Source organism: Orbilia oligospora (genome assembly GCF_000225545.1).
Source record: "Orbilia oligospora ATCC 24927 unplaced genomic scaffold scaffold00173, whole genome shotgun sequence".
NCBI lineage: Eukaryota > Fungi > Ascomycota > Orbiliomycetes > Orbiliales > Orbiliaceae > Orbilia > Orbilia oligospora.
Genome location: NW_011645730.1, coordinates 309,201 through 333,000, shown reverse-complemented (window position 1 = coordinate 333,000; position 23,800 = coordinate 309,201). Strand labels below are relative to the sequence as shown.

At 44.0% G+C, this 23,800-nt stretch overlaps 6 protein-coding genes across 6 annotated transcripts; 5 read left to right on the top strand and 1 right to left on the bottom strand.

Moving 5' to 3' along the window:
• Positions 1-192: 192 nt before the first annotated feature.
• On the bottom strand, positions 193-1,330 carry AOL_s00173g97 (uncharacterized protein; the record flags this gene model as incomplete). The annotated part of the gene is made up of 2 exons (XM_011127839.1): positions 193-213; positions 278-1,330. The coding sequence occupies 2 exons, from the start codon at positions 1,328-1,330 to the stop codon at positions 193-195; spliced, it is 1,074 nt and encodes a 357-aa protein (XP_011126141.1).
• Positions 1,331-2,837: 1,507 nt separating this feature from the next.
• Positions 2,838-5,493, top strand: AOL_s00173g96 (uncharacterized protein; the record flags this gene model as incomplete). The annotated part of the gene is made up of 7 exons (XM_011127838.1): positions 2,838-2,891; positions 3,114-3,256; positions 3,406-3,490; positions 3,554-4,664; positions 4,722-4,843; positions 4,896-5,242; positions 5,301-5,493. 7 exons carry the CDS (start codon positions 2,838-2,840, stop codon positions 5,491-5,493), a joined length of 2,055 nt encoding a protein of 684 aa, XP_011126140.1.
• A 636-nt stretch (positions 5,494-6,129) lies between these two features.
• AOL_s00173g95 (uncharacterized protein) lies at positions 6,130-6,931 on the top strand (the record flags this gene model as incomplete). Its single annotated transcript, XM_011127837.1, has 3 exons — positions 6,130-6,144; positions 6,490-6,725; positions 6,805-6,931. 3 exons carry the CDS (start codon positions 6,130-6,132, stop codon positions 6,929-6,931), a joined length of 378 nt encoding a protein of 125 aa, XP_011126139.1.
• A 6,244-nt stretch (positions 6,932-13,175) lies between these two features.
• AOL_s00173g94 (uncharacterized protein) lies at positions 13,176-14,372 on the top strand (the record flags this gene model as incomplete). Its single annotated transcript, XM_011127836.1, has 1 exon — positions 13,176-14,372. One exon carries the CDS (start codon positions 13,176-13,178, stop codon positions 14,370-14,372), a length of 1,197 nt encoding a protein of 398 aa, XP_011126138.1.
• A 2,516-nt stretch (positions 14,373-16,888) lies between these two features.
• On the top strand, positions 16,889-17,217 carry AOL_s00173g93 (uncharacterized protein; the record flags this gene model as incomplete). The annotated part of the gene is made up of 3 exons (XM_011127835.1): positions 16,889-16,923; positions 16,997-17,098; positions 17,181-17,217. 3 exons carry the CDS (start codon positions 16,889-16,891, stop codon positions 17,215-17,217), a joined length of 174 nt encoding a protein of 57 aa, XP_011126137.1.
• A 2,333-nt stretch (positions 17,218-19,550) lies between these two features.
• On the top strand, positions 19,551-21,468 carry AOL_s00173g92 (uncharacterized protein; the record flags this gene model as incomplete). Its single annotated transcript, XM_011127834.1, has 2 exons — positions 19,551-20,003; positions 20,200-21,468. 2 exons carry the CDS (start codon positions 19,551-19,553, stop codon positions 21,466-21,468), a joined length of 1,722 nt encoding a protein of 573 aa, XP_011126136.1.
• Between the last annotated feature and the right edge of the window lie 2,332 nt (positions 21,469-23,800).

Genomic DNA, 23,800 nt, shown 5'->3' with positions numbered 1-23,800 from the left:
TTCCAAAAACTTCCCTTTTGCGGGTCTTATTCTTAGGAAAGTGGAGTAGAGGTAGTGATGGTAGTTGGTAAAGAGCAAGAAGGAGATATCTATAAGGAGTTCCAAAAAAAAAATCGCCCTCGCGCGTGCTGTACAAATGAGGTAAAAAGGCAAGAATTAATGTAACTATCATAGAGTATGAGAAATTCGCGTTTACTCGTTGTAGTGGTAAACCTGTATATGCATATATGATTAGAATAGAGATACCAAAAACACAGAAGATAGAAAAAAAACATACCAAATAATTAGGCAAGCCGTACGGTTGATGACCTAACCTCCTCACCATTTTTGCGAAGCCTTCTGTCTCTATCAGATGATAAAAGGGAAATGTAGGGAACATAGCACCATCTCTATGAATTGAAGCCTTAACCAACAATGCAGTACCACCCACACCATCCAGCAGCATTTCAACATGTTTATCGGCCTTTTCGTCTCGTTGATAAGCCATCAAAGCTCTATAAGTTGGCATTTCGGCATATCCTTCCAACAGGATTTCATCATCCTTCATCGTTTTCCCCAGGTTCAAAGCCGTTTCCGAGTCCTGCCATGAATTGAAATCATAAGGACGTTCCTTCCAGACGCCGTTTTCTTTATATCGTTGGAAGCAATTCGGGACAATAACTTGTTTATTGTGTTTCGCTAGATCTTGGAAGAGGGATGGAGGGCTTTCGATGATGTCTGAGTCCAGCCAGAGGACCCAGGAGATTGTAGGGTTGAGGGTTGTGAATACGAGGGAGTTTCTCGCACGGGCCATTGATGCTCTACGATCCTTTTGGGCCTTCATCGCATGACGTTCCTTTTCGGATTGACCGGTGGGTGTACCAAAATCCTGACGAAGGATTGTGATTTTGTTGAATCTTGATTTTTTGGGACCATGTTGGACTTTTCGCAGGGCATCTTGGAGTTTTAAGGTTGCTATATTTCCAGCGTGGGTCTTTGGGGTGATGAAACCTAGGTCTATTAGATTCCTCGGATAGTTTAATTTTAAGAGGTTGTCAAAGTATTCGTCGTAGAATCTGGCTAGAGGGGTTAGGATTAATAGTCTTTCTGAGTTTTTTAAAGGATTGGCAGTGGCGGTTAGGTTGTTCATTGAGATTACATTGATTCCTGGGGCGGTTTTGGGTGGGGTTAGGGCGGCCGTGGGGGTTGGTGGCGAGCTGTCGGGAAGGTTTATGTTGAGGGTTCGGGGAGAATGGGAGGATGGTTGAATCATCCACCAGAGGAAGAGGAGGAGACCCAGGAGTGCGAAGAGCAGCCGAAAGGGACTGGAACGTTGAAGACGGGTGCCCATTTTTTGTATATTTTCCCTTCCTCTCTTTTACCCTTTTTGATGTTTCTTTTTATAAGTATTTTGGGATTGGGATGTGGTAATCTCGTGATGTCGTGATGGGCATATGGGAGGAGTGTGTTATAATTAGCACACCTGGTTAGGCGGCGTGGTTAGGTGAAAATAGTCGCACAGCAAGAGTAGGACATCACCGGTAAGAAATCGATGAATCGACGAGAAGAAGAGTGAAGGAAGGTGAAGGTGAAGGTAAAGAATAAGGGGAGAATGGTGATGAAGGCGAAGATGAGAGATGAGGTGGTATTCGTGGCCCTTCCCCTGGTTGCATGCATTGAGTGAGGTTGTATTGGAGCTGTGGTTGTAGTTTCATGTTCACATGAAATTCCCCGATTTGGTAATATCTGAGGTCGAATATTGCTGTTTTTAGAAATGATGGACGAGTTTCCTATATAGGTAACTGTTGGACATTGAAGTTAATCTTATCTGATTAGATATCAGATCTGATTAGATAAGCAATGTGAGATCTTGTTATGCCTCCAACACATAGAATGTCAACTTGCCCCGTGTCGAGGCTGCACTGCACCGGGGAGGGATTCGCCGGTTCGGGAGCTCGCTTTTCTGCCTTTCAACTATGTCTCAACTGTCTCGCATTCATTTGCAATTGCATTCAGAACTGAGCCAAGGACTTTATCGCGCGATATCGATAGAGCTATCCAAGGGTAGAGATCACGGGAGATAACTAATCCGCGCTCGTGCAGCATGAGAAGCTGAATAATACATTTATATTCGAATCTAGGAAGAGAGCGGGATTAGTTATCAGCTTAGTATTGCCAATCCTGCTATTACACATCCTCTATGGACGTATACATAGTACGTATACTACCTACCTAGGTACTCAGTAGGTAATTGTAACTTCTTCTACGATTGGCTCTAGAGAAGTTAAGTAAGTCCTCTCTCACTCCCTTGGTAAGTAAGCAAGCAAGCAAGAAGGGTCTGGATAAATTCATTTATCCAGCCAGCGAGGGGTACATACATAAGTACTTAGTATACTAGTAAAGTATAGTGGGGGTGGGGTGGGTCTCGCCTTAGGAGTCGAGTCTGGTCCGGTTCTTCGGGCTGTCAGCGAATGAAAAGAAAAAGAAACAAATGAATCCTTTAACTTTCTTTCTTTCCTAGGAAATATCCCCAGCAGAAATTTAAGCAGCTACTTGGGTACCAGGCTAACTATATGCAAAATTGTGTAATTGTAATTGAAACTGGAAGCGTATGTGCTATGTAACGTGTATAAATTATTATTCCTCCGGGAGATCTGAGCTTTGCTTTGAGCTTGAGTGCACTGAGGTTAAAGTATAAAGTATCTCGCCCCTCAACCAATCCATCCATCCATCCCCTCCTCTTCTTCTTCCTCCTCTTCTCTTCTCTTCCTCTGCTCCTCAACCTCCTCGACCTCCACCTAATTGACATCGCCATTTTATTCAAAACTACTGTCATCAAGGTACAATTTAAAGAAACAATGGCTTATACCGACTTGGACACCAAATGTATCAACACCATCCGTGTTTTGGCTGTATGTACATACCCCAATTGCAGTTGCCCCTCTCTCAACACTTTGCGCCACTACTCAATTCTACTACCCCGCCATCGTGCATCATCTTAACATCATCAATTGGTGTCAATTGAAATTTCTTCACCAAAAACGATGAAAAAATGAGAATGATTATAAGAGTGCAAACGAGAATGAGAATGAGAACCAGTAATAGTGTACTAATCCAATGTGCGACGGCAATAGGTTGATGCCACTTCGGCGGCCAACAGTGGCCATCCCGGTGCCCCCATGGGTATGGCCCCCGCCGCCCATGTTCTCTTCCAGAAGGCTATGACCTTCAACCCAAAGAATCCAAAGTTCTTGAACCGTGACCGTTTTGTTCTCTCGTAAGTTCCTTTTTTTTTCTCCCCCTGCTGCACTAGTTTTGGGTGGAGCCGAATAGTGGATATCCGGGTGTTCCGGATTACTATTCATTCGATTACATCATTCTATATCATATAAGCAGGTACTAACTCTTATAATAATATTAATAAAGAAACGGACACGGCTGCATGCTGCACTATGCCCTGCTCCACCTCTACGGATACGATCTTTCCATTGACGACCTCAAGCACTTCAGGGTAGGTCCACTTCTTATCTTACTACTAGTAGAAATGTAGAGCTAACACCAATGTGACATGCAGCAAGTCGGCAGCAAGACCCCAGGTCACCCCGAAGCTCACGATACCCCCGGCATCGAAGTTACCACCGGTCCTCTTGGTCAGGGTGTCAGCAACGCCGTTGGTCTCGCCATTGCCCAAGCACAGGCTGCTGCCACCTTCAACAAGCCCGGTTTCGATCTTATCAACAACCACACATACGTCTTCCTCGGCGACGGTTGCTTGCAGGAAGGTGTCGCCGCCGAGGCTATCTCCCTTGCCGGCCATCTCCAGCTCGGAAACCTCATTGCCGTCTACGATGATAACCACATTACCATCGACGGTGATACTAACGTCTCCTTCACTGAAGATGTTCTCGCCCGCTTCGAATCCTACGGCTGGCACACACAGCACGTCAAGGACGGTGACAACGACCTCGAAGCTTTCGAGACCGCCCTTGCCAATGCTAAAGCTGTCACCGACAAGCCATCCGTCATCAAGCTCACCACTATCATTGGTTACGGTTCCAAGTTACAAGGCACTCACAGCGTTCACGGCAGCCCGTTGAAGGCAGATGATGCTAAGGCAGTCAAAGAAAAATTTGGATTCGATCCAGAAAAATCCTTCGATGTCGCTTCAGAGGTCTATGCCGCATACAAGGAGACCGCTGATAAGGGTGCTGCCGCCGAGCAGGCCTGGAATGAGCTATTCGACAAGTACAAGCAGCAATACACACTCGAAGCTGAGGAGCTAACCCGAAGATTCGAGAAGAGACTGCCAGAGGGATGGCAAAACTCCCTCCCAGTTTACAAGTCTGACGACCCTGCCGTCGCTTCTCGTAAACTCTCCGAGACCGTCCTCGCAAAGGTCATCAATACTCTCCCAGAGCTCATCGGTGGATCTGCCGATTTGACCGGATCTAACTTGACCATCTGGAAGGGAGCTGTTGACTTCCAACCCCCAAGCACCAAGATTGGCGACTACTCTGGTAGATATATCCGATATGGTGTCAGAGAGCACGGTATGGGTGCTATCATGAATGGTATTGCTGCATATGGCCTTCATATCCCATATGGTGGTACATTCTTGAACTTTGTCTCATATGCCGCCGGTGCTGTCCGTCTATCCGCTCTTTCCCAGCATCAAGTCATCTGGGGTATGTGTTCTCTTTCCTCGGTGCTCTTATTAACATTATTCTAACGATCACATCTAGTTGCCACTCACGACTCCATTGGTCTTGGTGAGGACGGTCCTACCCATCAACCTATTGAGACTGTCGCCCACTTGCGTGCGATCCCCAACCTCCAGGTCTGGCGTCCAGCCGACGGTAACGAGGTAAGCAATCAGAAAATACTTTTAAAGAAAGAGCGAAAGCTAATAGATTTAGACCTCCGCTGCCTACTACGTCGCTCTTACCAGCCGCCACACACCATCCGTCCTCTGCTTGAGCAGACAGAACCTCCCACAACTCGAGAACAGCACAATCGAGCACGCCATCAAGGGAGGTTATGTCGTCCACGAGGAGAAGGGAGCCGATGTTACACTCGTCAGCACTGGTTCTGAAGTCGGTATCTGTGTTGATGCCATCAAGACCCTCGCCGCTGAGGGAATCAAGGCTCGTGTTGTATCTTTGCCATGTTGGGAGGTCTTCGATACCCAGGATAAGGAGTATCGTCTCTCCGTTCTTCCCGACGGCATTCCAATCTTGTCGGTTGAAGTTTACACTACTCTTGGGTACGTATATCTATTATCTTCAAGAAAATCAAAGATAAAATGCTAATATTGTTGATAGATGGGAGAAATACTCTCATGAACAATTCGGTCTCAACAGATTCGGTGCTTCCGGACCATACAAGGATATTTACAAGAAGTTTGAGTTCACACCTGAGGGCATTGCCAAGCGTGCGAAGGCCACCATTGATTTCTGGAAGGAAGTCACACCGATCAGGTCGCCCATTAACAGGGCTTTTACACAGTTGATTTAAGGGCGAAGGATTTCTCTGATGTAGAAAGAGTTGATTTTAGCTATAGCCTTTTAGCTTTTTGAAGAGGGTCAGGATTGTATCTTTGCTGCGTACTAGTTACCTAATCACCTAATTAGGTACTGAATACTTTTCTAGGAGATGCTTGCGCATACTCTTTGGTCTTCTATATAAGAATGAAAAGCATTGATGATTCAAAATTTTTTTCTTGGTTTCTTATCAATAATAAGTGAAGCTGTGTTTTCCATCATCATCATCATCTGTGACATAAATCCTAAGTGCCCCCCATGGCCAATATCGCCGATATAATAGAGACAGCCATCGGACTAAGTCCGGTGTAGCCTTATCGGAGTTAGGAATCCAATAACCCGGAAAGTGCGTTGCTGTGTTGGATGTACTGTTTGTCGTTGACTGTGATTTCCATATCCGGACTAGTGCATCTTCCCACCAAGAACAGTCCACCACATTGACAACTTTTTTTCGCTTCTGAAACCTCGAAATTTCCCAAACAACCATCTACAAACCTTCAACCGTCAGCTCGTACACACGCAGGATATCCACCTCTTTGCGTCCCTTCATCACACACATACATTCACCCTCGACCTTAACCGTCAATCTCACTTCTAAAAAACAGTAGCAATGGCTCCATCTACCGTACGTATTAACACATCTTCCAGAATTAGATCCGGCGACAAATAGCGACAGCGGGGAAGGAGTGAGGGATGGAGTGGGGAGATGGTAGAGCTAGAGAGAGAGCTGGGAGTTTCTCGTTATTCTTCTTTTTCTTCTTCTATCGTCTACCGTCTCTTACACATCATTTTTTAAAACAAAACCGCTTTGCTGGTCGCCTTCTTTTCTGTTTCTTCTTCCTCATATCGCCTTAGCTTCCACGTCTCTCTTCAACAAGAGATGGAGTTGGGTGTCAATAGGAAGATGATACACAAGAAAAACACAAAGGCTATAAAATTCAGTAGGCTCATAAAAAATGATGTTTTGTAGAAGACCGCCAAGGGCAAGACTGCCAAAGTCTCCAAGAAGTTCGTTATCAACGCTACTCAACCAGCCTCCGACAAGATCTTTGATGTTGCGGCTTTCGAAAAGTTCTTGCACGACAGGATCAAGGTCGAAGGAAGAGTTGGAAACTTGGGAGATGTTGTCCAAATCTCTACTGAAGGAGAGGGAAAGATTGTGGTTGTTGCCCACCAGGAGTTCTCCGGTAGATACTTGAAGTATCTGTACGTATTATTATTACCTTCCTCCCGCACATGACCTTAAGACGGTATGCTAATAAGTGTTTTTTTCCCCTGGATACAGCACCAAGAAGTTCTTGAAGAAGAACCAGCTCCGTGATTGGCTCCGTGTCGTTTCTACCAGCAAGGGCGTTTATGAGCTTAGGTTCTATAACGTTGTTAACGACGATGATGATGAGGATGATGAATAGATTATTCGTCTAAACGAATAATTTACCACTTCCTTTTTTCCCCCCTGGTCGAAGGAAACTTCTTTCTCATCTTTCGCGATGGAGGTTGAGAGAGGTGAAAACTCGATTTTGTATATACACTTCTTTTTTATTCTTCTTAATTCTTTATGAATGATGGAATATTCGAATGAGAATACAGGGTTTTCCTCCGACAAAAATAGTGATCTTATAATAGATATCCCGAGTATCGTGAAGTTGATGTCGTCTTAGACAGCGCTATTGCAGTGCCATTGCAGTGACGCTTCACTGTCGCCGTAGTGCCATCACATCACACAGCACAGTTGTTTAAAACCTGCACAGCTGTAGTGAGGCTCCTAATGCAATCTCGTCTTCTTTTAATAAAAAAAGAGAGAGAGGTGCATACCTAGCTAGTAATCTTATGAACTTGAAGGATCATTCCGGCCTCAAACAGCTTTCTCGTCCCAGAATCACATCTTTCTAAAAACAGCAAGTATACTCGAAGGGCGTCTCGACGTTATGGACCTGGTTCTGCGAACCGCCCAGCTACTGCTGCAACGCCATGCATGAACCGGGGTGGACCTCACCGTCGGCGCTTAAACCTAGTCAACTCCACACTTAAAAATGCAACACCTGAACTACTCCCAAGGTTCCATAGGTTCGATAGCCTCGGTTTCGGCCCACTTGAGGGGTTCCCTTTCTGTGTGTCCCAAAAGCTTGATACTCAGACTTTACCTAGTTAGTCTCTATTTTGTGTAAGCTTTCAACTTTTTGGAGGGGTTTGTTTTTTTGGCGCCCATTATGCATAAGGCCTCTCTTTTTTTTGTTTTTTGTTCCGTGCCAATGCTAGCAAATTCGTGAAATGCTTGATTGATTGACATACGTGGGCCATGTTTTAGCCACTGGTGGGGTTTATAGTCTTTTTCTTGCTTTCCTACCTTTTTTCTCAATTCTGCATGTTCGATCGTTTTCGGATGGAGAGAAACAGATCTGTTTCCGAGTGGAAAGGCTATGATGGGGTTAGTATGTATTTTTTTTAGCTGTGAGGTACTACTGCATTGTGCATATTTCATGATATCTCACATCCTTTTTTCTTTTCCTTCCTAAAAAGACAGAAGGCCTTTGGTTTTGTTTTCCCTTGAGAAATCTCGGATATTGAGACAAGTGATTAAGAGAGATATGTGAAGGACTTTTGTGAGAGAATGTTCAATTGACAAGGGATAGATACATGAAATCTCGCTGGCAATTGCAACATTGCCTGGTCTCTTTCTCAAGTTAAGTCGCAATTGATATATTTGGTAACGCTTTTTGTGTAGTATATACTACCTAAGAACTTACATATTGTGATCTGAGGGATGTGAATCACTTCGCTTTGTTCTCATTGTTCTTCCTCTCCTCTGACAGGCGGTTGAACTTGATGATAAATATCTTTTTATCTCCTTCTCGTATTCTAGCCTAGTCCTCTTTTTTGATATCTTATAACACTCATTGCGATATTGCTGTGCCGTCTCAAGACTTCTGCGGGTTATTACTATGCTTCTTTTCAGCTAGCCACACACACACACCATACATACATACCCACACACATCTTTTTATTAGCTATTTCGCTATTTCCTCTTGGAGCTCCACACCCTCTTTCTTTTTCGATCCCGCTTTCTCTATCCTATTACCATTTTTCTTCTCCCTTCCTCCACAGAAAAGGAGGGACCAAAATAGCGACATTCGAGACATTGTCGGTACCAGGTGGATGGTTGTTGGATTTGGGTGTGCTGCCCTTTCCTTTTCGGACCTTTTTTTACAACAGGGGAGCAACACACACCAATTTCTTAGTCGCATCTACGAATAGTCTTGGACCTTTCTTTCCCTCTTCTCTCTAGTGTTAGGTTGACGGAGGAGTCTAAGCTGACCTCGTGACTTTTGTTCCCTGTCTTTCCTTTTTTTCTCAATTTACGGGTTCCTTTTGACTGGGTTTCCGGTGTGGAGCCTATTCTCGAGTAGCACATACAGACGGCGCCTACCCTCGACGACGACATACCGACTTTCTCTTTCAAATTCTTTTCTTCTTCTTTTCTCTCCACTTTTTTTTTTTACCGGGATCTCACCCTGTGGCGTCGGCGGCTGTCGAAGCAGAAATCAAGAAAATAATTGGAATATCTTTCAGTGAATCGATATTCCGGGACTAGTACGAGAAAGCTGCTGTATGAGCCCCCCAGATCCAAAGTGGAGATAGAGAAAATTCCTATACGGGTCCTCAGCATTGATTTAGCGCCCTCCCCATTCTTCTTTGCATTCAATTGATCCCGCTTTTTTTGGACCCAACATTGTTGGAGAGTCCCGTGGAAGATTTGGAGTCGTTAGAGGTGGGTGATTGTATGGATGTACAGAGGGAAGATTTGTGCAGGGTTTCTGGGGTCCTCTTTTAGAGCCTTCTGATCTTTTATGTAAGTGTTTATTAATCCTTTTTCTACTTTCTATATGTGCACCTGGTCTTTATTTCGATATATCTATGTCTCTCTTGGGGGCTTTTCTTCATTGTTTATTTGTATTTGCTTTTTGCTCTACCTACTTTGCATTATTCTTTGATGATTCTATTTTTGAATCCTTCGTTCTTCGACCCCGTTTATTCTTGCTTTTATAATCGTTGATATATATATTTCACCGCCTCGATGCTTCCGCCTCACCCTTGCTTCCTCTGATATGCACCTCGTCGAGCTCTTCGTCACATTTGTGGGGTATATATATAGATATATATACGCACAAGCCGTTCGATGGTTGATGTGATCAGATCGCTACGGCTTTGTGGTCCTATATATGGAAGAGACTAGTCCGTTGGAAAACTGCGGACAATGGGCCCGGGATCGGTCCAAGGAGGGTATTCTGCCTTGCTCTATAGATCTACTCATTCACTTGTTGGATGTGAAGTGGAGAGATTGGTGAATGGATACCTTATTTGGGAGTTTATTGAGGGCGTTGAGGCTATGTTTTTGTTCTTTCCTAATGCCGTTTCAGACCCTTTTTCTTTTACAAATCATTGCGATGGTTTAGTTTCGTTGGGACTGTCAGATGGACTCATTGATCGATTTTCTCTTTGATAGCTTCTGCGATTGGTGAGGCTAGAAGACTTTCACAGTTGCTCTGGCTAAATCTTCTTTGGGGCTTATATCGTACGATCATGTGAGATTGGCTATATGATATAGATCTTAAGGTTTCTGTGGAGGCTTGTAGACGGTTTATCTTTTACACTTCTGGCGAGATACTCTGGTATTATCGCTAACGCCGTGTATACCTGCCTTTGGAATTTCAAGATTGATGCACGTCCTGTGGAGACAGATTATATCACATTTTTTATCAGCTGATGGTTGGAGTATGCGAGTTTTCGTCACATTATTTTGGGACGTATATAGCTGGTCCCATAGCTGTACCGGCCTAGGGGGGTGCCGGCTTAGCTAACCTCTTTGGCTATTATTGTGGTACCTTTTGATACCATGTCTTTGGCTTGTGCCACCTAGGCCGTGGTACTAGTATCCAAGGATCTGGATTGTTCGTCCATGTGGAGGTTTTCCTTTAGGCTTTTTTTTGGATCTGTTGCCTTATGCCTACCCTTTTTTTCTTTCTTTTTGAAGCTTCTTCTAGTTTGCTTTCATCGTTTCTTTTTTCATCTTCACGGAATTTGGGAGACGAAAGTAGGGCGAACCAGTTGGATACTTTCCAGGACTAAGAGCCTTTCTTTGGGAGGGTACTTTAGTCATCCCGGGACTGGGTATTGTACTGTATGCCTTGCTTTTTGAGGCGGATAGGTCCATGCGGATTACAATTGGTTCTATATTTATGCAGTATACACGGGACGATGTTCGGATGAACTTCGAATTATTGCATCCTCCTCTCGAGGGGGTTCTGAATTTCTTTTTCGAGGGACTTGATATACCTCACAGGTACCAAGTTCGCCTGCGGAAGGGGGGGTGTTCTAGTCCAAGCTAGAGCTAGCTATGTAATGCTATGCTTGGTTAACTTCTCTCTTCGGCACGGGTTTGTGATTTGATCACTTTCTTGTTGAAAGCTGGAGCTTTTGGTTGTCCATTTGCTTTTTTGAACTTTCTTTTTGAAATGGTTCCTCCGTCGGTGCGACTTTTATCACATTATTTTTACTATGGTCTATTCATCCGTCTACTAGTCGAGGGCTTCTAATCCCCGCTAGCTGGTCCTTTTCTTTTCTCTTTCCTCATGAGCTCTCATGAAAGTCGGAAAGAAAAAAATTATGGTATGAGGCACAGACGCATATGCTACTATTCTAGCTGTTCTTCCTCCTCCTAGCAGATCCTGCTTTCTTAGATTATTCCCTGATCAGCATGGATAGCTAAGCTAAGAACACGGTCTCTTTTACGTATTTCTTCCAAATCATTATTTATGCGTATAGACGCTAGTAAAATGGTTGAAAGAAGTATACTTTGCATACCTTGAGTTGACCCGCTTATCAAAAGGATGACATAGATAGCTTAGCTAAAGCTAACTATTGGTGGAGCCCGGTCAAGTGAGCTCGAGCTCTGAGTTCATTTGGGTATCGACGTTCCCCTTGTTCCGTACATACCCTGTCAGGCTTCCCGACTAGAGGTATGTAGCTAGTCGGCTAGTTACTACTTCGCTCTGTTTTCTTTTTTCTTTTCTTCGTTTTTTGTTTCCGTCTTTGTTCCAGGAAATGGAATTTCTATTGGATATGCCTTGACGGGAAGTATCGTTAGCATTCCCTTGGATTATCCTAATTCATTGAGATCCTTTTTTATGGGGTCGACTTTTTTTGACGGTGGAGTTACTTGGAATTCCTTTGAATATGGGTAATTGGATGAGCTGTGTGTACTCCACATTGTCTATTCGGGGGAGGGGAAGAAGAGATGTCAAATCATTCCCTGGAAGGGCGTGGATAGTCTATCCTTCTCTTCCTGTCTTTGTTCTCTCATCGATCCTATAGGCGCATCTCCGTTCAAAGATCTTAGTGGATAATATATAGCCACCGCGAGCCCGAAATTCAGAGAAGGGAGGAAAACAAGGTGTATAGTTCCTGAGATGTATATGAGGCTCACGAGGAACCAGAAACTCCTCGTCTAAGCCGAGCTCAGGGATTCTGTTCGTGCCATTGCAATTGTCTGGGTAGTGCCTGGATAGGTGGCCTTACTTTTCCTTTCTCTCCTTGCTTACGGTCCGGTTCTCCTTCTCATCATTTTTTTCTCTCTTTTCTACCTTTTTTTTAGTCATATCGTCTCAAGGGTCTATTGGTCAGTTTTATTTCCTCAATTGCCGTCCACCTATCTTTTCCTTTCCTTTCCCTCCATAGGTGGAACCTTGTGCGCAGGGCGGTTTGTTCATAGGCATATATGCATATCTGCGTACCCGCATGCATGCCGCATGATCAAGTTAGTCACGGCTAGACTTCAAAGATCCTTCTTCTGCCCTAGCTGTGTTTCCTATTGGGCCTACGTATTCACGTTTACGTCCCCCGACCTGACCTGAGGCTCTTTCCTCCCCCTTTCCTTTTTTTTTTTTTTTAATGGGCGCCGTTGCATTGTTCACCACCCTATATAAAAAGTACAAAGATATTGTTGTATTTTTGGAAGACAGACGGTGGGTATATAACAATACGTCCGGACTAGTACCTTCCAACATCGTTTTTTTACGGTTTTACAACAAACGGTTTTTTTTTGTTTAAGAATCAGAGACATTTTCCAACAGTTAAGCTAATAAACTTTTTCTCTTTCTTTCGAATTAGACTAGCTGGCTCGAAGGGGGAAAGGGAAGAATCGTTTACTTCCTAAGATATTCTGATTCAGATATTATAAGGGACAACAGGCATCATATCATATACTATATCATAATTCCTATACTCTTTTTATTATTATAGGGGGGGAAAGGTATATTTTATATATGATATATATGTCTACATGATGGCCGACGTGGTTCTATGAAAACTTTACTCTTTGGAAAGATAATAATAATAATCCTGTTTTATTTATCTCGAAATTGAGGGAGATTTCTTTTTCTTTCTTTCGGAACCACCGTTTTTTTTCCTCTTTTATATTTCTTATAATACTCTAGCTTGGACAGGTTGATATTACATCTTCTCGCAAGGTATTGATATTTACACCTACGAAGAGGAATACTCAACCCTCCAATATCCTACTCCCCTTGAAAAAGAGAAAGAAGAAAAAAGAAGAAAAAGAAGAGAGAAAAAATAGAGCATCCCACTCGATAAAAATTAATGGGCCCATCTCAATCACGAGAACAGCGACGCCCACGCCGACACCGTACTCCCCAACCAGACCAACCACAATCACAACCTCCTCGACAACAACAGCAAGAAGCAGAAGCAGAAGAAGAAGAATCAAACGAAGAAACCCTCCACCAATCCCACCCTTCAAATCCAATCATGTCTTCCTCCCTCCATCACCATCACCACCATCACTACTCCTCCTCTTCGACTCCATACCCACATACCCCGACTCCACCCCTCCGAACCCCCAGTTTCAATAACAACAATAACAGTGGTCGTCCACGTTCTTCACGTCCACACCTTCAAACCCTCTCAATCCCTCCCTTAAACAATAATAATTCCAACGATAACAACGAAAGGGGGATAGATACCCCAACGCTAACCACCGCACTATCCTACATCTCAGCCCGTCTCCTTCAAAAGACAAAACTACACCATACCTTCATCGTCACTGGGTCAATAATCTTCTCATTATTCTTCCGGTCGAAAGGTTTTACAAAATCGGTCAGTTTATTACAAACCTCTGGGTTGTCGGGTAAGGAGAGAGAGGTGTTGATTTCGGCGGTGTTAAGGGCTGGTGAGAAGTTTGGGATTGAAAGGGAGGATTGGGTTAACAATGGTGGCGAGAGGGAGGTAAAACGGTTCGGGATGGGGGGTAGTGGAGAGGAAGTCGGTGGTGGTAGTAGTAGTGCGAATAGGAGGAGGGGAGGGGGAGGAGGGGGTAGTGGAGAAGTTGATGAATTGGTGGCTAGGAGTTTGGGACAAGGGGTTGTGGTGTTTAGTGGTGATGGGATGACGCTCTATGCTGTTGATTTTGTGTATGAATTGAGAAGGGGGTTACATTTACTTTCTCGAGCATTGGAAAGTGGAGGGGAAGATATAGGGGGGAGGGGTGGAAGAGAGGAAGAAGAGGAAGAGGATGGATTAGATCTTGAGGATATGGTTGAATTGGTTAGAAGACTTGTGGCGGTTGAAGGGAAAGGAAGGGGTTTGAGGAGGGGGGTCGTTGAAGGTAGGTATGAGAGATTGGTATTTTCGGATTATGCCTGGATGGTTTTAGGGAGGGAGTATGAAAGACGGTTTGGGGAGAAAGGGTTGAAGGAGGATGATGAGGAGAGCGACGAGGAAGGAGAAGAAGGTATTTTGATGGCTGATAGGGATAGTGTTTGGACGGATGGGAGCTAGGGAGGTGCCTACTTGGAAGCCGGGGTGGGAACGTCTGATGCAAACGAGACAACTTAACTTGACTTTTGGGAGTATTTCTTAGTGACTGTGATTTGATATTTGTATTATCTTTGTGTTTGTTCTGTTATTTTTTTGGAAACTTTTGCTTCATGCATGCCTCTATTCTCGTTCTTGTTTCTCTATCATTTCCTTTGCAGTTGAGCGAGCATGTCCTGCTATGGAGTATCTCGGTTTCAAGTATCCTTATTGTTGTCTGTTAGTTGGTTAGTTAGTTAATTAGTTAGTGAGTTAGTAATCAGTAATAGCTATCAATATGATCGAAAAATGTTCTATACACGGCTTGGCATCCTCAGGCGGGTAGTTTCGAAATAACTTATGTCATCATGAGTATTCATATGACTACTCGCAACGGATCGAATACACTTCGTAATGCCTGTGGCGGTGCCAAGACCTCTTTATCACACTTGCGTTGGCCATGTTGTCATTAGCCACAAACATCCCGTTTTGGGCTCTTACCCAGCCATAGTGGCACATCCACCGCCACATGTACAGAACAACGTCGATCCGTTTCGTCAACAGGTTGTCGATCTGCCGATGAGAATGATCGCATTGGCAATGTGACAGTTTGACTTCCATGATACATGTAAATGGACTTTTTTCGGGTTCAACAGTCACCTTCCATTCCTGTTTGCTAACTACTTCCTTGCTTGCTTGCTTGTCTAGTTTTCGGGTTCATTATATTAGTATTAATTGATTGTGATCGGATCGGATACAAAACAATAAGAAGAAAAAAAGGAGTGAGGGGATGTTAAATTGAAGGGACAACATTGTTATCCAATTCGATCTCAAGGATTCGACAAAATACAGCCTTGCAACGATATTCGGGTGCAGGCTGACGGATTGCGATGCGCCTGCTTGCTTGCTGCAACTGCACCTTGCCTGCTTAGGCCAGTGCCGAATGCCAGGGCCGGGGTTTTCGCGAAAAGAAAATATTTGAGCGAAAGAGGCAACATTCCGAGATATCCGGACTGGCATGAGCCAAAAAAAAAACCCAAAGTCCCATTTGGAGCTCCCTGAATTCGAAAAACAAAAAAAGATAAATGAAAAAACCGGTCGAGCCGCCCGCAAGCAGGCCTTAGCTATTTCAAAATTTGACAGGGCAAACGGTGATTTCTCTTTCTTTCCTTATTACATACTTAGTTAGTCTCGTTACATAGGTAGTAATGAATGATGAGCGAATGAAAATGCGCCTTGGATGGGGTATATTAATAGTAGGGCTGGGTATTTTTGCTAGGGCGGCAGGGCAGGTAGGTACTTACAGGCAAAGTACATACGTAAGCAAAGTCCGGGTGTCGCTCTGGCCGTCGAATGAGCAGAGGCATGGCAGGGTTAGAAAGACTTGGGAGCATGCAGGTGGTGCAAAGCGGTGAAGCGCTGGTGACGTCAGGCTGAAAGGCTTGACTCGCAGTACAAACGGAATCAACAAACGAACAAACAAAAACAGTAAAGTAAAAAATAGAAGAGAACACAAAAATGAATTGCCTCCGTCGGCGGCAGCTAAGAGAATTCTAGGGTATCTTTTGCTGTTTCTATTCAAGTTTTTCTCTCTTTCTTTTCGGTTCGGCTCTTTGAATAGAATTTTTAAATGACGGGTGGATGGTGGTGTGTGGTGGTGCACATGGATTCGATTTTGGTGGCCAGTGGCTTGCTTACGTCGAAGGGTCCCATGACGACACTGATTGGACCGAGCTGGACTAAACTATACTGGCCTGCATTGGAATCCAAAGAACTGCGCATGCATGTTCATTGGCCTTGGATATGACAATGATGAGATGCAAACAGATACCATGGTTTGTACCTAGGTAGATTCGATTCAACATTCAGCGAGGCACGGCGAATTAATTCAGAGATAAACAGTGGAAGCTGTGTGCTATACATAGATCCTGAGTACTTACGTATTAGATTAGATATAGACAATCTGCGGCGCAGAAATGCGAGACGAAGCTTAAGGAGATAACGTCGACATTGCGGCGGGTGTGCCAGGCGCTAGACAATGGTTTCTTTCCAAGGCCGTCTAGCCTGCCTTGGTAATGGATGCAGTATACAATGTGTGTATGCCCATGGACTCATTTCCTGTCTTTGAAATCAGCCAGTCAGTAAAAGAAGAAAAGAAGAAAGGTAAAAAAGAAAAGAAAGTGAACTGGGTGATACTATGATGCAGGTTTGGTTGGTTTTTTTAGTTAGTCTGAAATTCTGGATCCGGCTGGTGTCAGTGTGATGAAAGAGAATCCGGTCGACAGACAAATGGTATATAAACCTGCTCAAGTCTCTTTTCCAAACCATAAACCTTCACCATCAAATCATCATCGATCATCTCCCATCCTCAAAGATAAAGACAAAGACAAAGACAAAGACAAAAACCTTCAATCCGGTCTACACAGTCCTCTTCCAAACCAAATCCAATCAAACAGACATAGCATTACGTTAGCTTCCCGAAGCATCTATCTACATTCAAAATGCCTTTCACCGCCTCCGACATCTGCAAGATCATGTAAGTCGAGTGCTACTAGCTATAGCTATAGTAGGTCAATATCTACGGAGTACTAACATGATGACAATAACAGCCTCGCCATCATCCTCCCACCTCTCGGTGTCTTCCTTGAGAGAGGTTGTGTCGCTGACTTCTGGATCAACGTCCTCCTCACAATTCTCGGATACCTTCCTGGGTATGTTCCTATTCTATCTATCCTAATGCTATCATCATTCTATAATTTCTGTCATACGCTAACATATCTGTCAAAAAACCAGTATCATCCACGCCTTGTACATCATTCTGAAGTACTAGGTGGACCTGCAGGTCGCACGAAAAATCGCAACATGACCTGATTAGTCCTTTCCTGAGCTTTCCATTCCCTTAAAATTTTTACACATCCTTTTCCCTTTTTTTCTATTTCCGAATACCGCCGGACACCTCATGATCAGCTAGACGAGTTTTCCTATCGGTTCCGAGCGGGAAAGAAACCTCTTATTCAAAAAGACTAAAAGCATGGTTGGTGCCAAGCGAGACTAAGGCGCTGATTCCATTGTGCTTGACTGGTTGTGCATCAACATATGCGGGGGAGCAGCTTGAAGAAAAAAGACCCAAAAAAAGTGCCATGCATATCCGGAAGCAAGAACAACCGGACGTCCCGACAAATCCCATGTCTTCTTCTTCAGACTTCTAATCCGCTGACGCCGGGGTTTCTTTTTTCTTTTCTTTTCTTCCTTGACTCTTTTTGATTTCTAACAAATACATTTTGTCTTCTCTTTGTTTTGGCGTTTCCTTCCTTATTGTATCCTTTGTGTCTGTAAAGCCTTTCTGATTACCCACCTTGTGTTCTATCTACGTCGTTATCGTTTATTCTTTCCTTTTCTCGAAACGTTTCATGTCGGCATATCACGACCCCATTATTACTTAATGAATCTAAAGAGGGAGGGAAAGTTTCTCTTCATTTCCATTTCATACCTATCAATAACCTTTCATATTTCTTGCTATCATCACCATTATCTGCGATGTTAAGAAGCTTGGGGATGAGATCAAGCTTTGATTCCCCGTTCCCCGTCGACGTCACGATAGAATTCGGCCACCAGCTGCAGAAATGTTTCGTTTGAAGCGGAAAACCTCCTCGGTTCGTTCGGTGAGGAAAATGACGTAACCCTTTCCGATGGAAAAAAAAAAAGATTAAAAGGTCATCCTTGTTCGTATTAACCGGGGTGGATTAGGTCACACTCTTTTCTGTTCGCATGTTTGCCGAAGGACTAAACCACCTCGAACCAGTCGCTTTCGGTCAAACAGAAACATGTTTTCTTGACAAATTAAATGCCGAACGAACGATATGAACGAAACGAACCAACGAACCATTTACTTTTTTTTTCGATCGGGCCCCTGCGATTTCTCTCTCGATCCCCCCCTCGGCCATGAGTATGTGGGTGTAGGTGTGTGGTATTCAGGGATATCAAGGCGTTGAAATATACTATTCCGCCGCTATTCTGATGCTTTCCTGGTACCGAGAATAACGTTATTGAGGCATAATATGATCTTTTTAAGAGGGATTTCGTTCAAAAAACAGATTCGACGGCATGGCATGACATGATATGAAATGACACGATTGTTATGAGATATGGTCACGATGAGGACGGTTATATAAACCGACCTTAATCTATTTTATTATCTTCATGATGTTTAGGTATAGATATCGATCTCGGAGATCGGAGATCGGATGATTTTATTATTATGAATGAGGGGGGTTTTCCCCATGGCTATTACATTGATTTCGCCTCTTCCCCTCCCCCGCCTTTTGTTTACCTGTTTCTGGTGACCCAGATGAGACTTTTTTTTTGATGTTCTTCGGTTGGTTGATAAGATTTTTCGTCTGGGCTGAATTCGGCATCGTGCTTGATAAGTTTCCCAGTTTGATCCGAGAAAAATATATATAAAAATCTTAATTAAAAAAATTTAAAAAAATTTAAATGGAAACTATCAGATTTAACGATGTCGTCGTCTTCGGTAATCAATTTCTAAAAGATTTTTAGGCATTCTTTCCCAAAGTGAAATAGTCTTGTCTGTTCATTCCATCGAAGTGAAGAGGGCGAAAGGAAAGGCAAAGGGGGAAAGGATTAGTAGATGGTAATTAAGAGAGAAAGAGAACGAGAGAGGTCACGCCCACCCCAGAAAAATACCGAACAAGAAAAAAAAAAAAAAAAAAACCACAACCACAAATTTTTTTAAATCCGGTTGTGCATCTCTCTTTTCCTCCCCACGTCGAAATACCTCACAACCTGCATCCACCAATCTCAAAATTTAGAAAAATTGTATAAGAAAAAAACAATAGAAAAAATAAAAAATAAAATAATAGATCTTTACTTTCGGGGGGTCAGCTAAAGATAAGGGTTTTGATCTTCCTGGGGGGTTTTCTGAGAAGTCTTTTGTATTAGGTGTATCTTTAACCTACATAGGTAAATTCCAATTCTAATCCCGATTCCCCTCCTCTCCCTCATCATCATCGGCATCATCCTCCCCATGACATGCATAGTATTATTGCCAGGTCGAATTTGCGAATTGACATAAAAGCTACCTCTGTATCGACATACTAGAACCCTCGTCCCCACCCTCCATAAAAAGAGAGAGAGAGAGAGATTATGGCTTCATTCGCCCAGCTCCCCGAGGAGCTACGCCGTCTGCTGGAAACAGTAACCGCCCCATTCGCTTCCACGGCAACAAAATTCCTCGAAGCGATTCCCAACCCAGAGCAGCACTTCGCACGTGCCTGCGAGATTCTAATCACGCTTACGACGGTCAATGGACCCGGGGGTGTCAGTGGAGGAGGGCTGTCGGGTGGTGGTGGTGGCGGTGGTGGGGATTGGAGACCAATGGAGAAGAATATTGGGTTTCGGCTGAATGCTACCTTCATGCTGTACTGGCTGTACAAGGAGCATGATATCCATGTGAATCCGTTCCGAAGCCACTTTTTGGAGACTTGTGAGGCGGATAAGGGGAGATATGCGGCTGGGGAGAAGGAGAGCGCTGTTGAGAGGTTGAAGAGAGCGAGGTGTAAGATGCTGTTGGCGATATTGGGCGGGGAGGGTAGTAAGGTACATTATAACCTCTAGCTTTTGTCCCCTTCTCTTTTTCTTTCTTTTTCTTTCTTGAATAAAGCTGGACCTGGAGTATCATGATGAATGATATACACTCTAGCTTGTTTAGGAGAAGGAAAGTAAAGTAAAACCAATTGATATCGAACGGCGACGCTAACACTAAGAACCCTTGTCCGGGGAAACTATCATGCAGCTATCCGACCTCTCAGCCAAAGACTTTTACCACAACTTCGAACAGCTACGAGTCGGCGAATCTGCCGACCTACGCACTTTCGCAGACGAAGACGAATTCCCTCCGATTTCCGCATGGGCTCCTCGTCAAGAACAACATCAACATCAGCACCATCATCATCAACAGCAGCAGCAACAGAGACAACAAGGTGGAGCGAATGGATATCACGGAAACAGCAGACAAAGAGCCGCAGGGACCCCCTCACCAGCTCCCGTACAAAGAGGACAACCGGTATTTGCCCAGAACTACCCTCCGAACCATCCCTCTTCTTCCTCTTCTCCTCTTCCCTATTCTTCCTCAATTAGTAGTAGTGCCAACCGCAACCCCCATACAGCAGCAGCATTCGCAGAGGAAACCACCGCCGTACCGAATGCTATCTTAGCAAGAACAACAACAGCAGCAGCAGCAGCAGCAGCAGCAGAAGATGTGTCGGTAGTTGAAGATGCCCTCACAAGCGCCCATATCCGCAATTTAAACGCCAGCGAGAGAAACATGCTCCGCGCGAACATTGAGACAGCAGCGAAAGTGTATAAAGCCGAGGATCCGGAGGCGTACCGAAGGATGTTGGATTTGAATTTCGACATCTTACAGTTGCTGACGGTGGAAATATTGAAGAACAATAATAATAACGACCCACAACAACAACAAAAACAGCAACGATTGCAACAGCAGGGGGGAAACAGTGTCAGCAAGAAGAATAGCAGCGGTGGTGGTAGTAGTGGCGGTAGTAGGCAGTTACTACTAGACACCATACTTCCAAGGTTAAACCTCGAATTACGTTCCCTCGATCTAATAAACAACCTCGTCTACCGGCCAGCAAAGGATGAACCACAAAAACACCCACCAAACACGTCCACCTTCGCCACTTCCCAGAACGATTACACAAAACACCCCCCAATCCTTACCGTAGAAGAACGAACTCGCCTTCTCCACGTGTTCACCTCGAACTGTATCCGCCAATTAGAAGTTTCCCCCTATGGCGACAGCATCGACGGGATCCCTGCCAATACAGCTCGCCGAACAAACCGGGGGCCAGATGTGGGACGTAAAGTCAAGCTTGTTTGTATGTTTATTACTAATCTTCTGACCAGGGAGATTGTAAGTTCGCAGGAGATGTATTATGAGATGCAAGATTTATACATGGGGTTTACGAATTTTAAGGAGGCGAAGGAGTTGTGGACTAATGCTACGGGTGGGAGAGGGGTTGGGGTTGGGATTATGGGAGTGTGAAAAGGCTTTCTGGCGCGGGGGGTTTATTGTGCTGAGTGATTTGGGTAGGACGGGTTTTGGACCTTAGAGGGGTGGTAGATTCTTTCTGCCGGCTGTCCCTGCTATGCTGTCGCTGCTACACTGTTTGAAGTGTTCGTATATATCCTTTCTTTTCTTTTCTTTTTTTCTGTAAATGATGATAAACGTGTATTATAGTGTATACTGGTGGTGGTCTTTTGTTTGCTTTTTGGACACAGTTTATGAATATCTTAGGTAGGGAGGGAGTCTATAACGTCTGAGTGTATGTCTACGATTGGAAATAGGGCTTTCTTGGGGCGGATCATAATGAAAGTTGGAAGGATAAATGTAAATAAAACTTAAAGAAACAGCTATACCAGCAAGTTCATTCCGTATACATCCAATAGTTAAAATGGAACTGTATGTGAGGCCATACGCAACAGGGAACAAACGGTAAAGCAAGGGTGTGAGATCACACTAGCTAGACTACTGGTATACCATGCTCGCGGGCTAGGATATAGATTTCAAGATAAGTGGGTTACAACATGCATTATACACATCATATGTCATCCCTTAGGTTGGTGCTCAAGATGAGATTAAAGGAATTGGAGACGAATATCTGTTTTTACTTTTTACAAACAATTCCTCTAGCTGTTTAATTCATTTTAGTTTATGTTTAAACGTTTATATAAAGAAGGGTTCAATGTGAAAGGGAAACATTTGAGATAGAAGAGTGATCTCGAACGAAAACAGGAAATTGAGAAAAGAAAGAAAGAAGAGAAGAGACGAAGAGAAGAAATCTCCGACTAGGTACACCTGTCATGCAGAAACTAGCTGAACTCACACGGAGGAAATGCATGTCGTGCAACGGTGCCACAAAATGGTGCAAAACATAGTTGATGTCGTACCTAGTAAAACGTCAAAGGAGAATGAAGGCAAGAGTCGCACACTTGTGAGAATCGAATGGGAAAGAATCCTTAAGAGAAATTTTCAAAAAGAGGAGGAGGAGAAGAGGAGGGGGGCAAGTCAGGTCGTCCAGCTCTCAGCTAGCTCCTGAGTCAAGCCCGTAACGAGACAATCTTCGAATAAGAGCTAGCTAGAGTTAGCTAATATAATACCTATGCGGTTACGAAAAAAATCCACAACGTTAAATACGTTTGTTAGTTGTCTTTTCGTAATCAATTATGATCCCCACGTTTCCTGTAGCATGCCATGCATGATAACATGCTGTGCAAAGTAGAGTCTGTGAATGCTGGATTATATTAATTTCGTTGAATAAACGTTGTGGTAGTGGTGGTGGTTGTGCAGTATCGAGTTCAGATGTCGCCATTGACAACATGTGAGTGCCAGCTGGCTGTGGTCAGTTGATACTATCACCTTCTTACAGGAAATCAAAGTGAAGTGCCCCCCTCCCTTTTGTACCCACAGCAATTGATATCGATTAACCGGCTAGCGGCCACTTCTTATGCGGGTAGATACAAAGAGCCAGGCTTCTAAACATCTATAAATAAGCCTCTGGAAAAGGAAAAAAAAAAAAGCCATTCAAGCTGTTTATATCCGAGATACCCGCCTTATTTTCCCACTTCTCTGAATGCCCCAAATATGGAAACGAGATATCTGTTGGTGTAGTATCTGTCCATTCTCAACTCGGTGCTCTCCGACCGTGCAGCGAGAAAGAGCTGATAGCAGGAGATCAGATGATTCTAGAATGCAGTGGTGGGTTCCATTGGTTTCATCAGATACGGGTGGATGCAGAAAGGTGAATAAGAGGGTACAGCGGTATCCTAGCTCGATAGGTTAGTACCGGTGTTCTTGGAATCGAAATTAGTAGGCTTCTTTGCTAATATAATTCTTAATGTTAGGATATAACATGCTTGGAAGGTCCTTTTAGCCCCTAGAAGTAATGTTCTTTGGCACATCGATGGACGATTTCCCGTCTTGACAGGCTCTTTGGCGAATCATGGGTGGGTACAGGCGAATTGCTGAAAGCCGGGGTTAAGAAGGACTGGAATAATATCCAGTGCCACCATCGAGATTTTACGAGGGAGGTGCTGTTAATATTGAGTATATTTTCATTTCACAAATACTAATACTGGGCTTGATCAGTTGAGAGTTCGAGGACGCAGCACCAGTTTTCTAACATTTCTTTTATTTCACTAACACTAACGGCTTAAACCCAATATTGGGGGTACTAGGAAATAGTTGCATGGATATACTGGTACGATGGAGAGTAATAGCGTAATCTCGGCGAGGAAGAGGCCTTCCATATCTGCTGCGAGTGCTAGAGTAAGTGGTACTATTCGCCGGTATCCCGTATTCCGAAATCGATCGAATC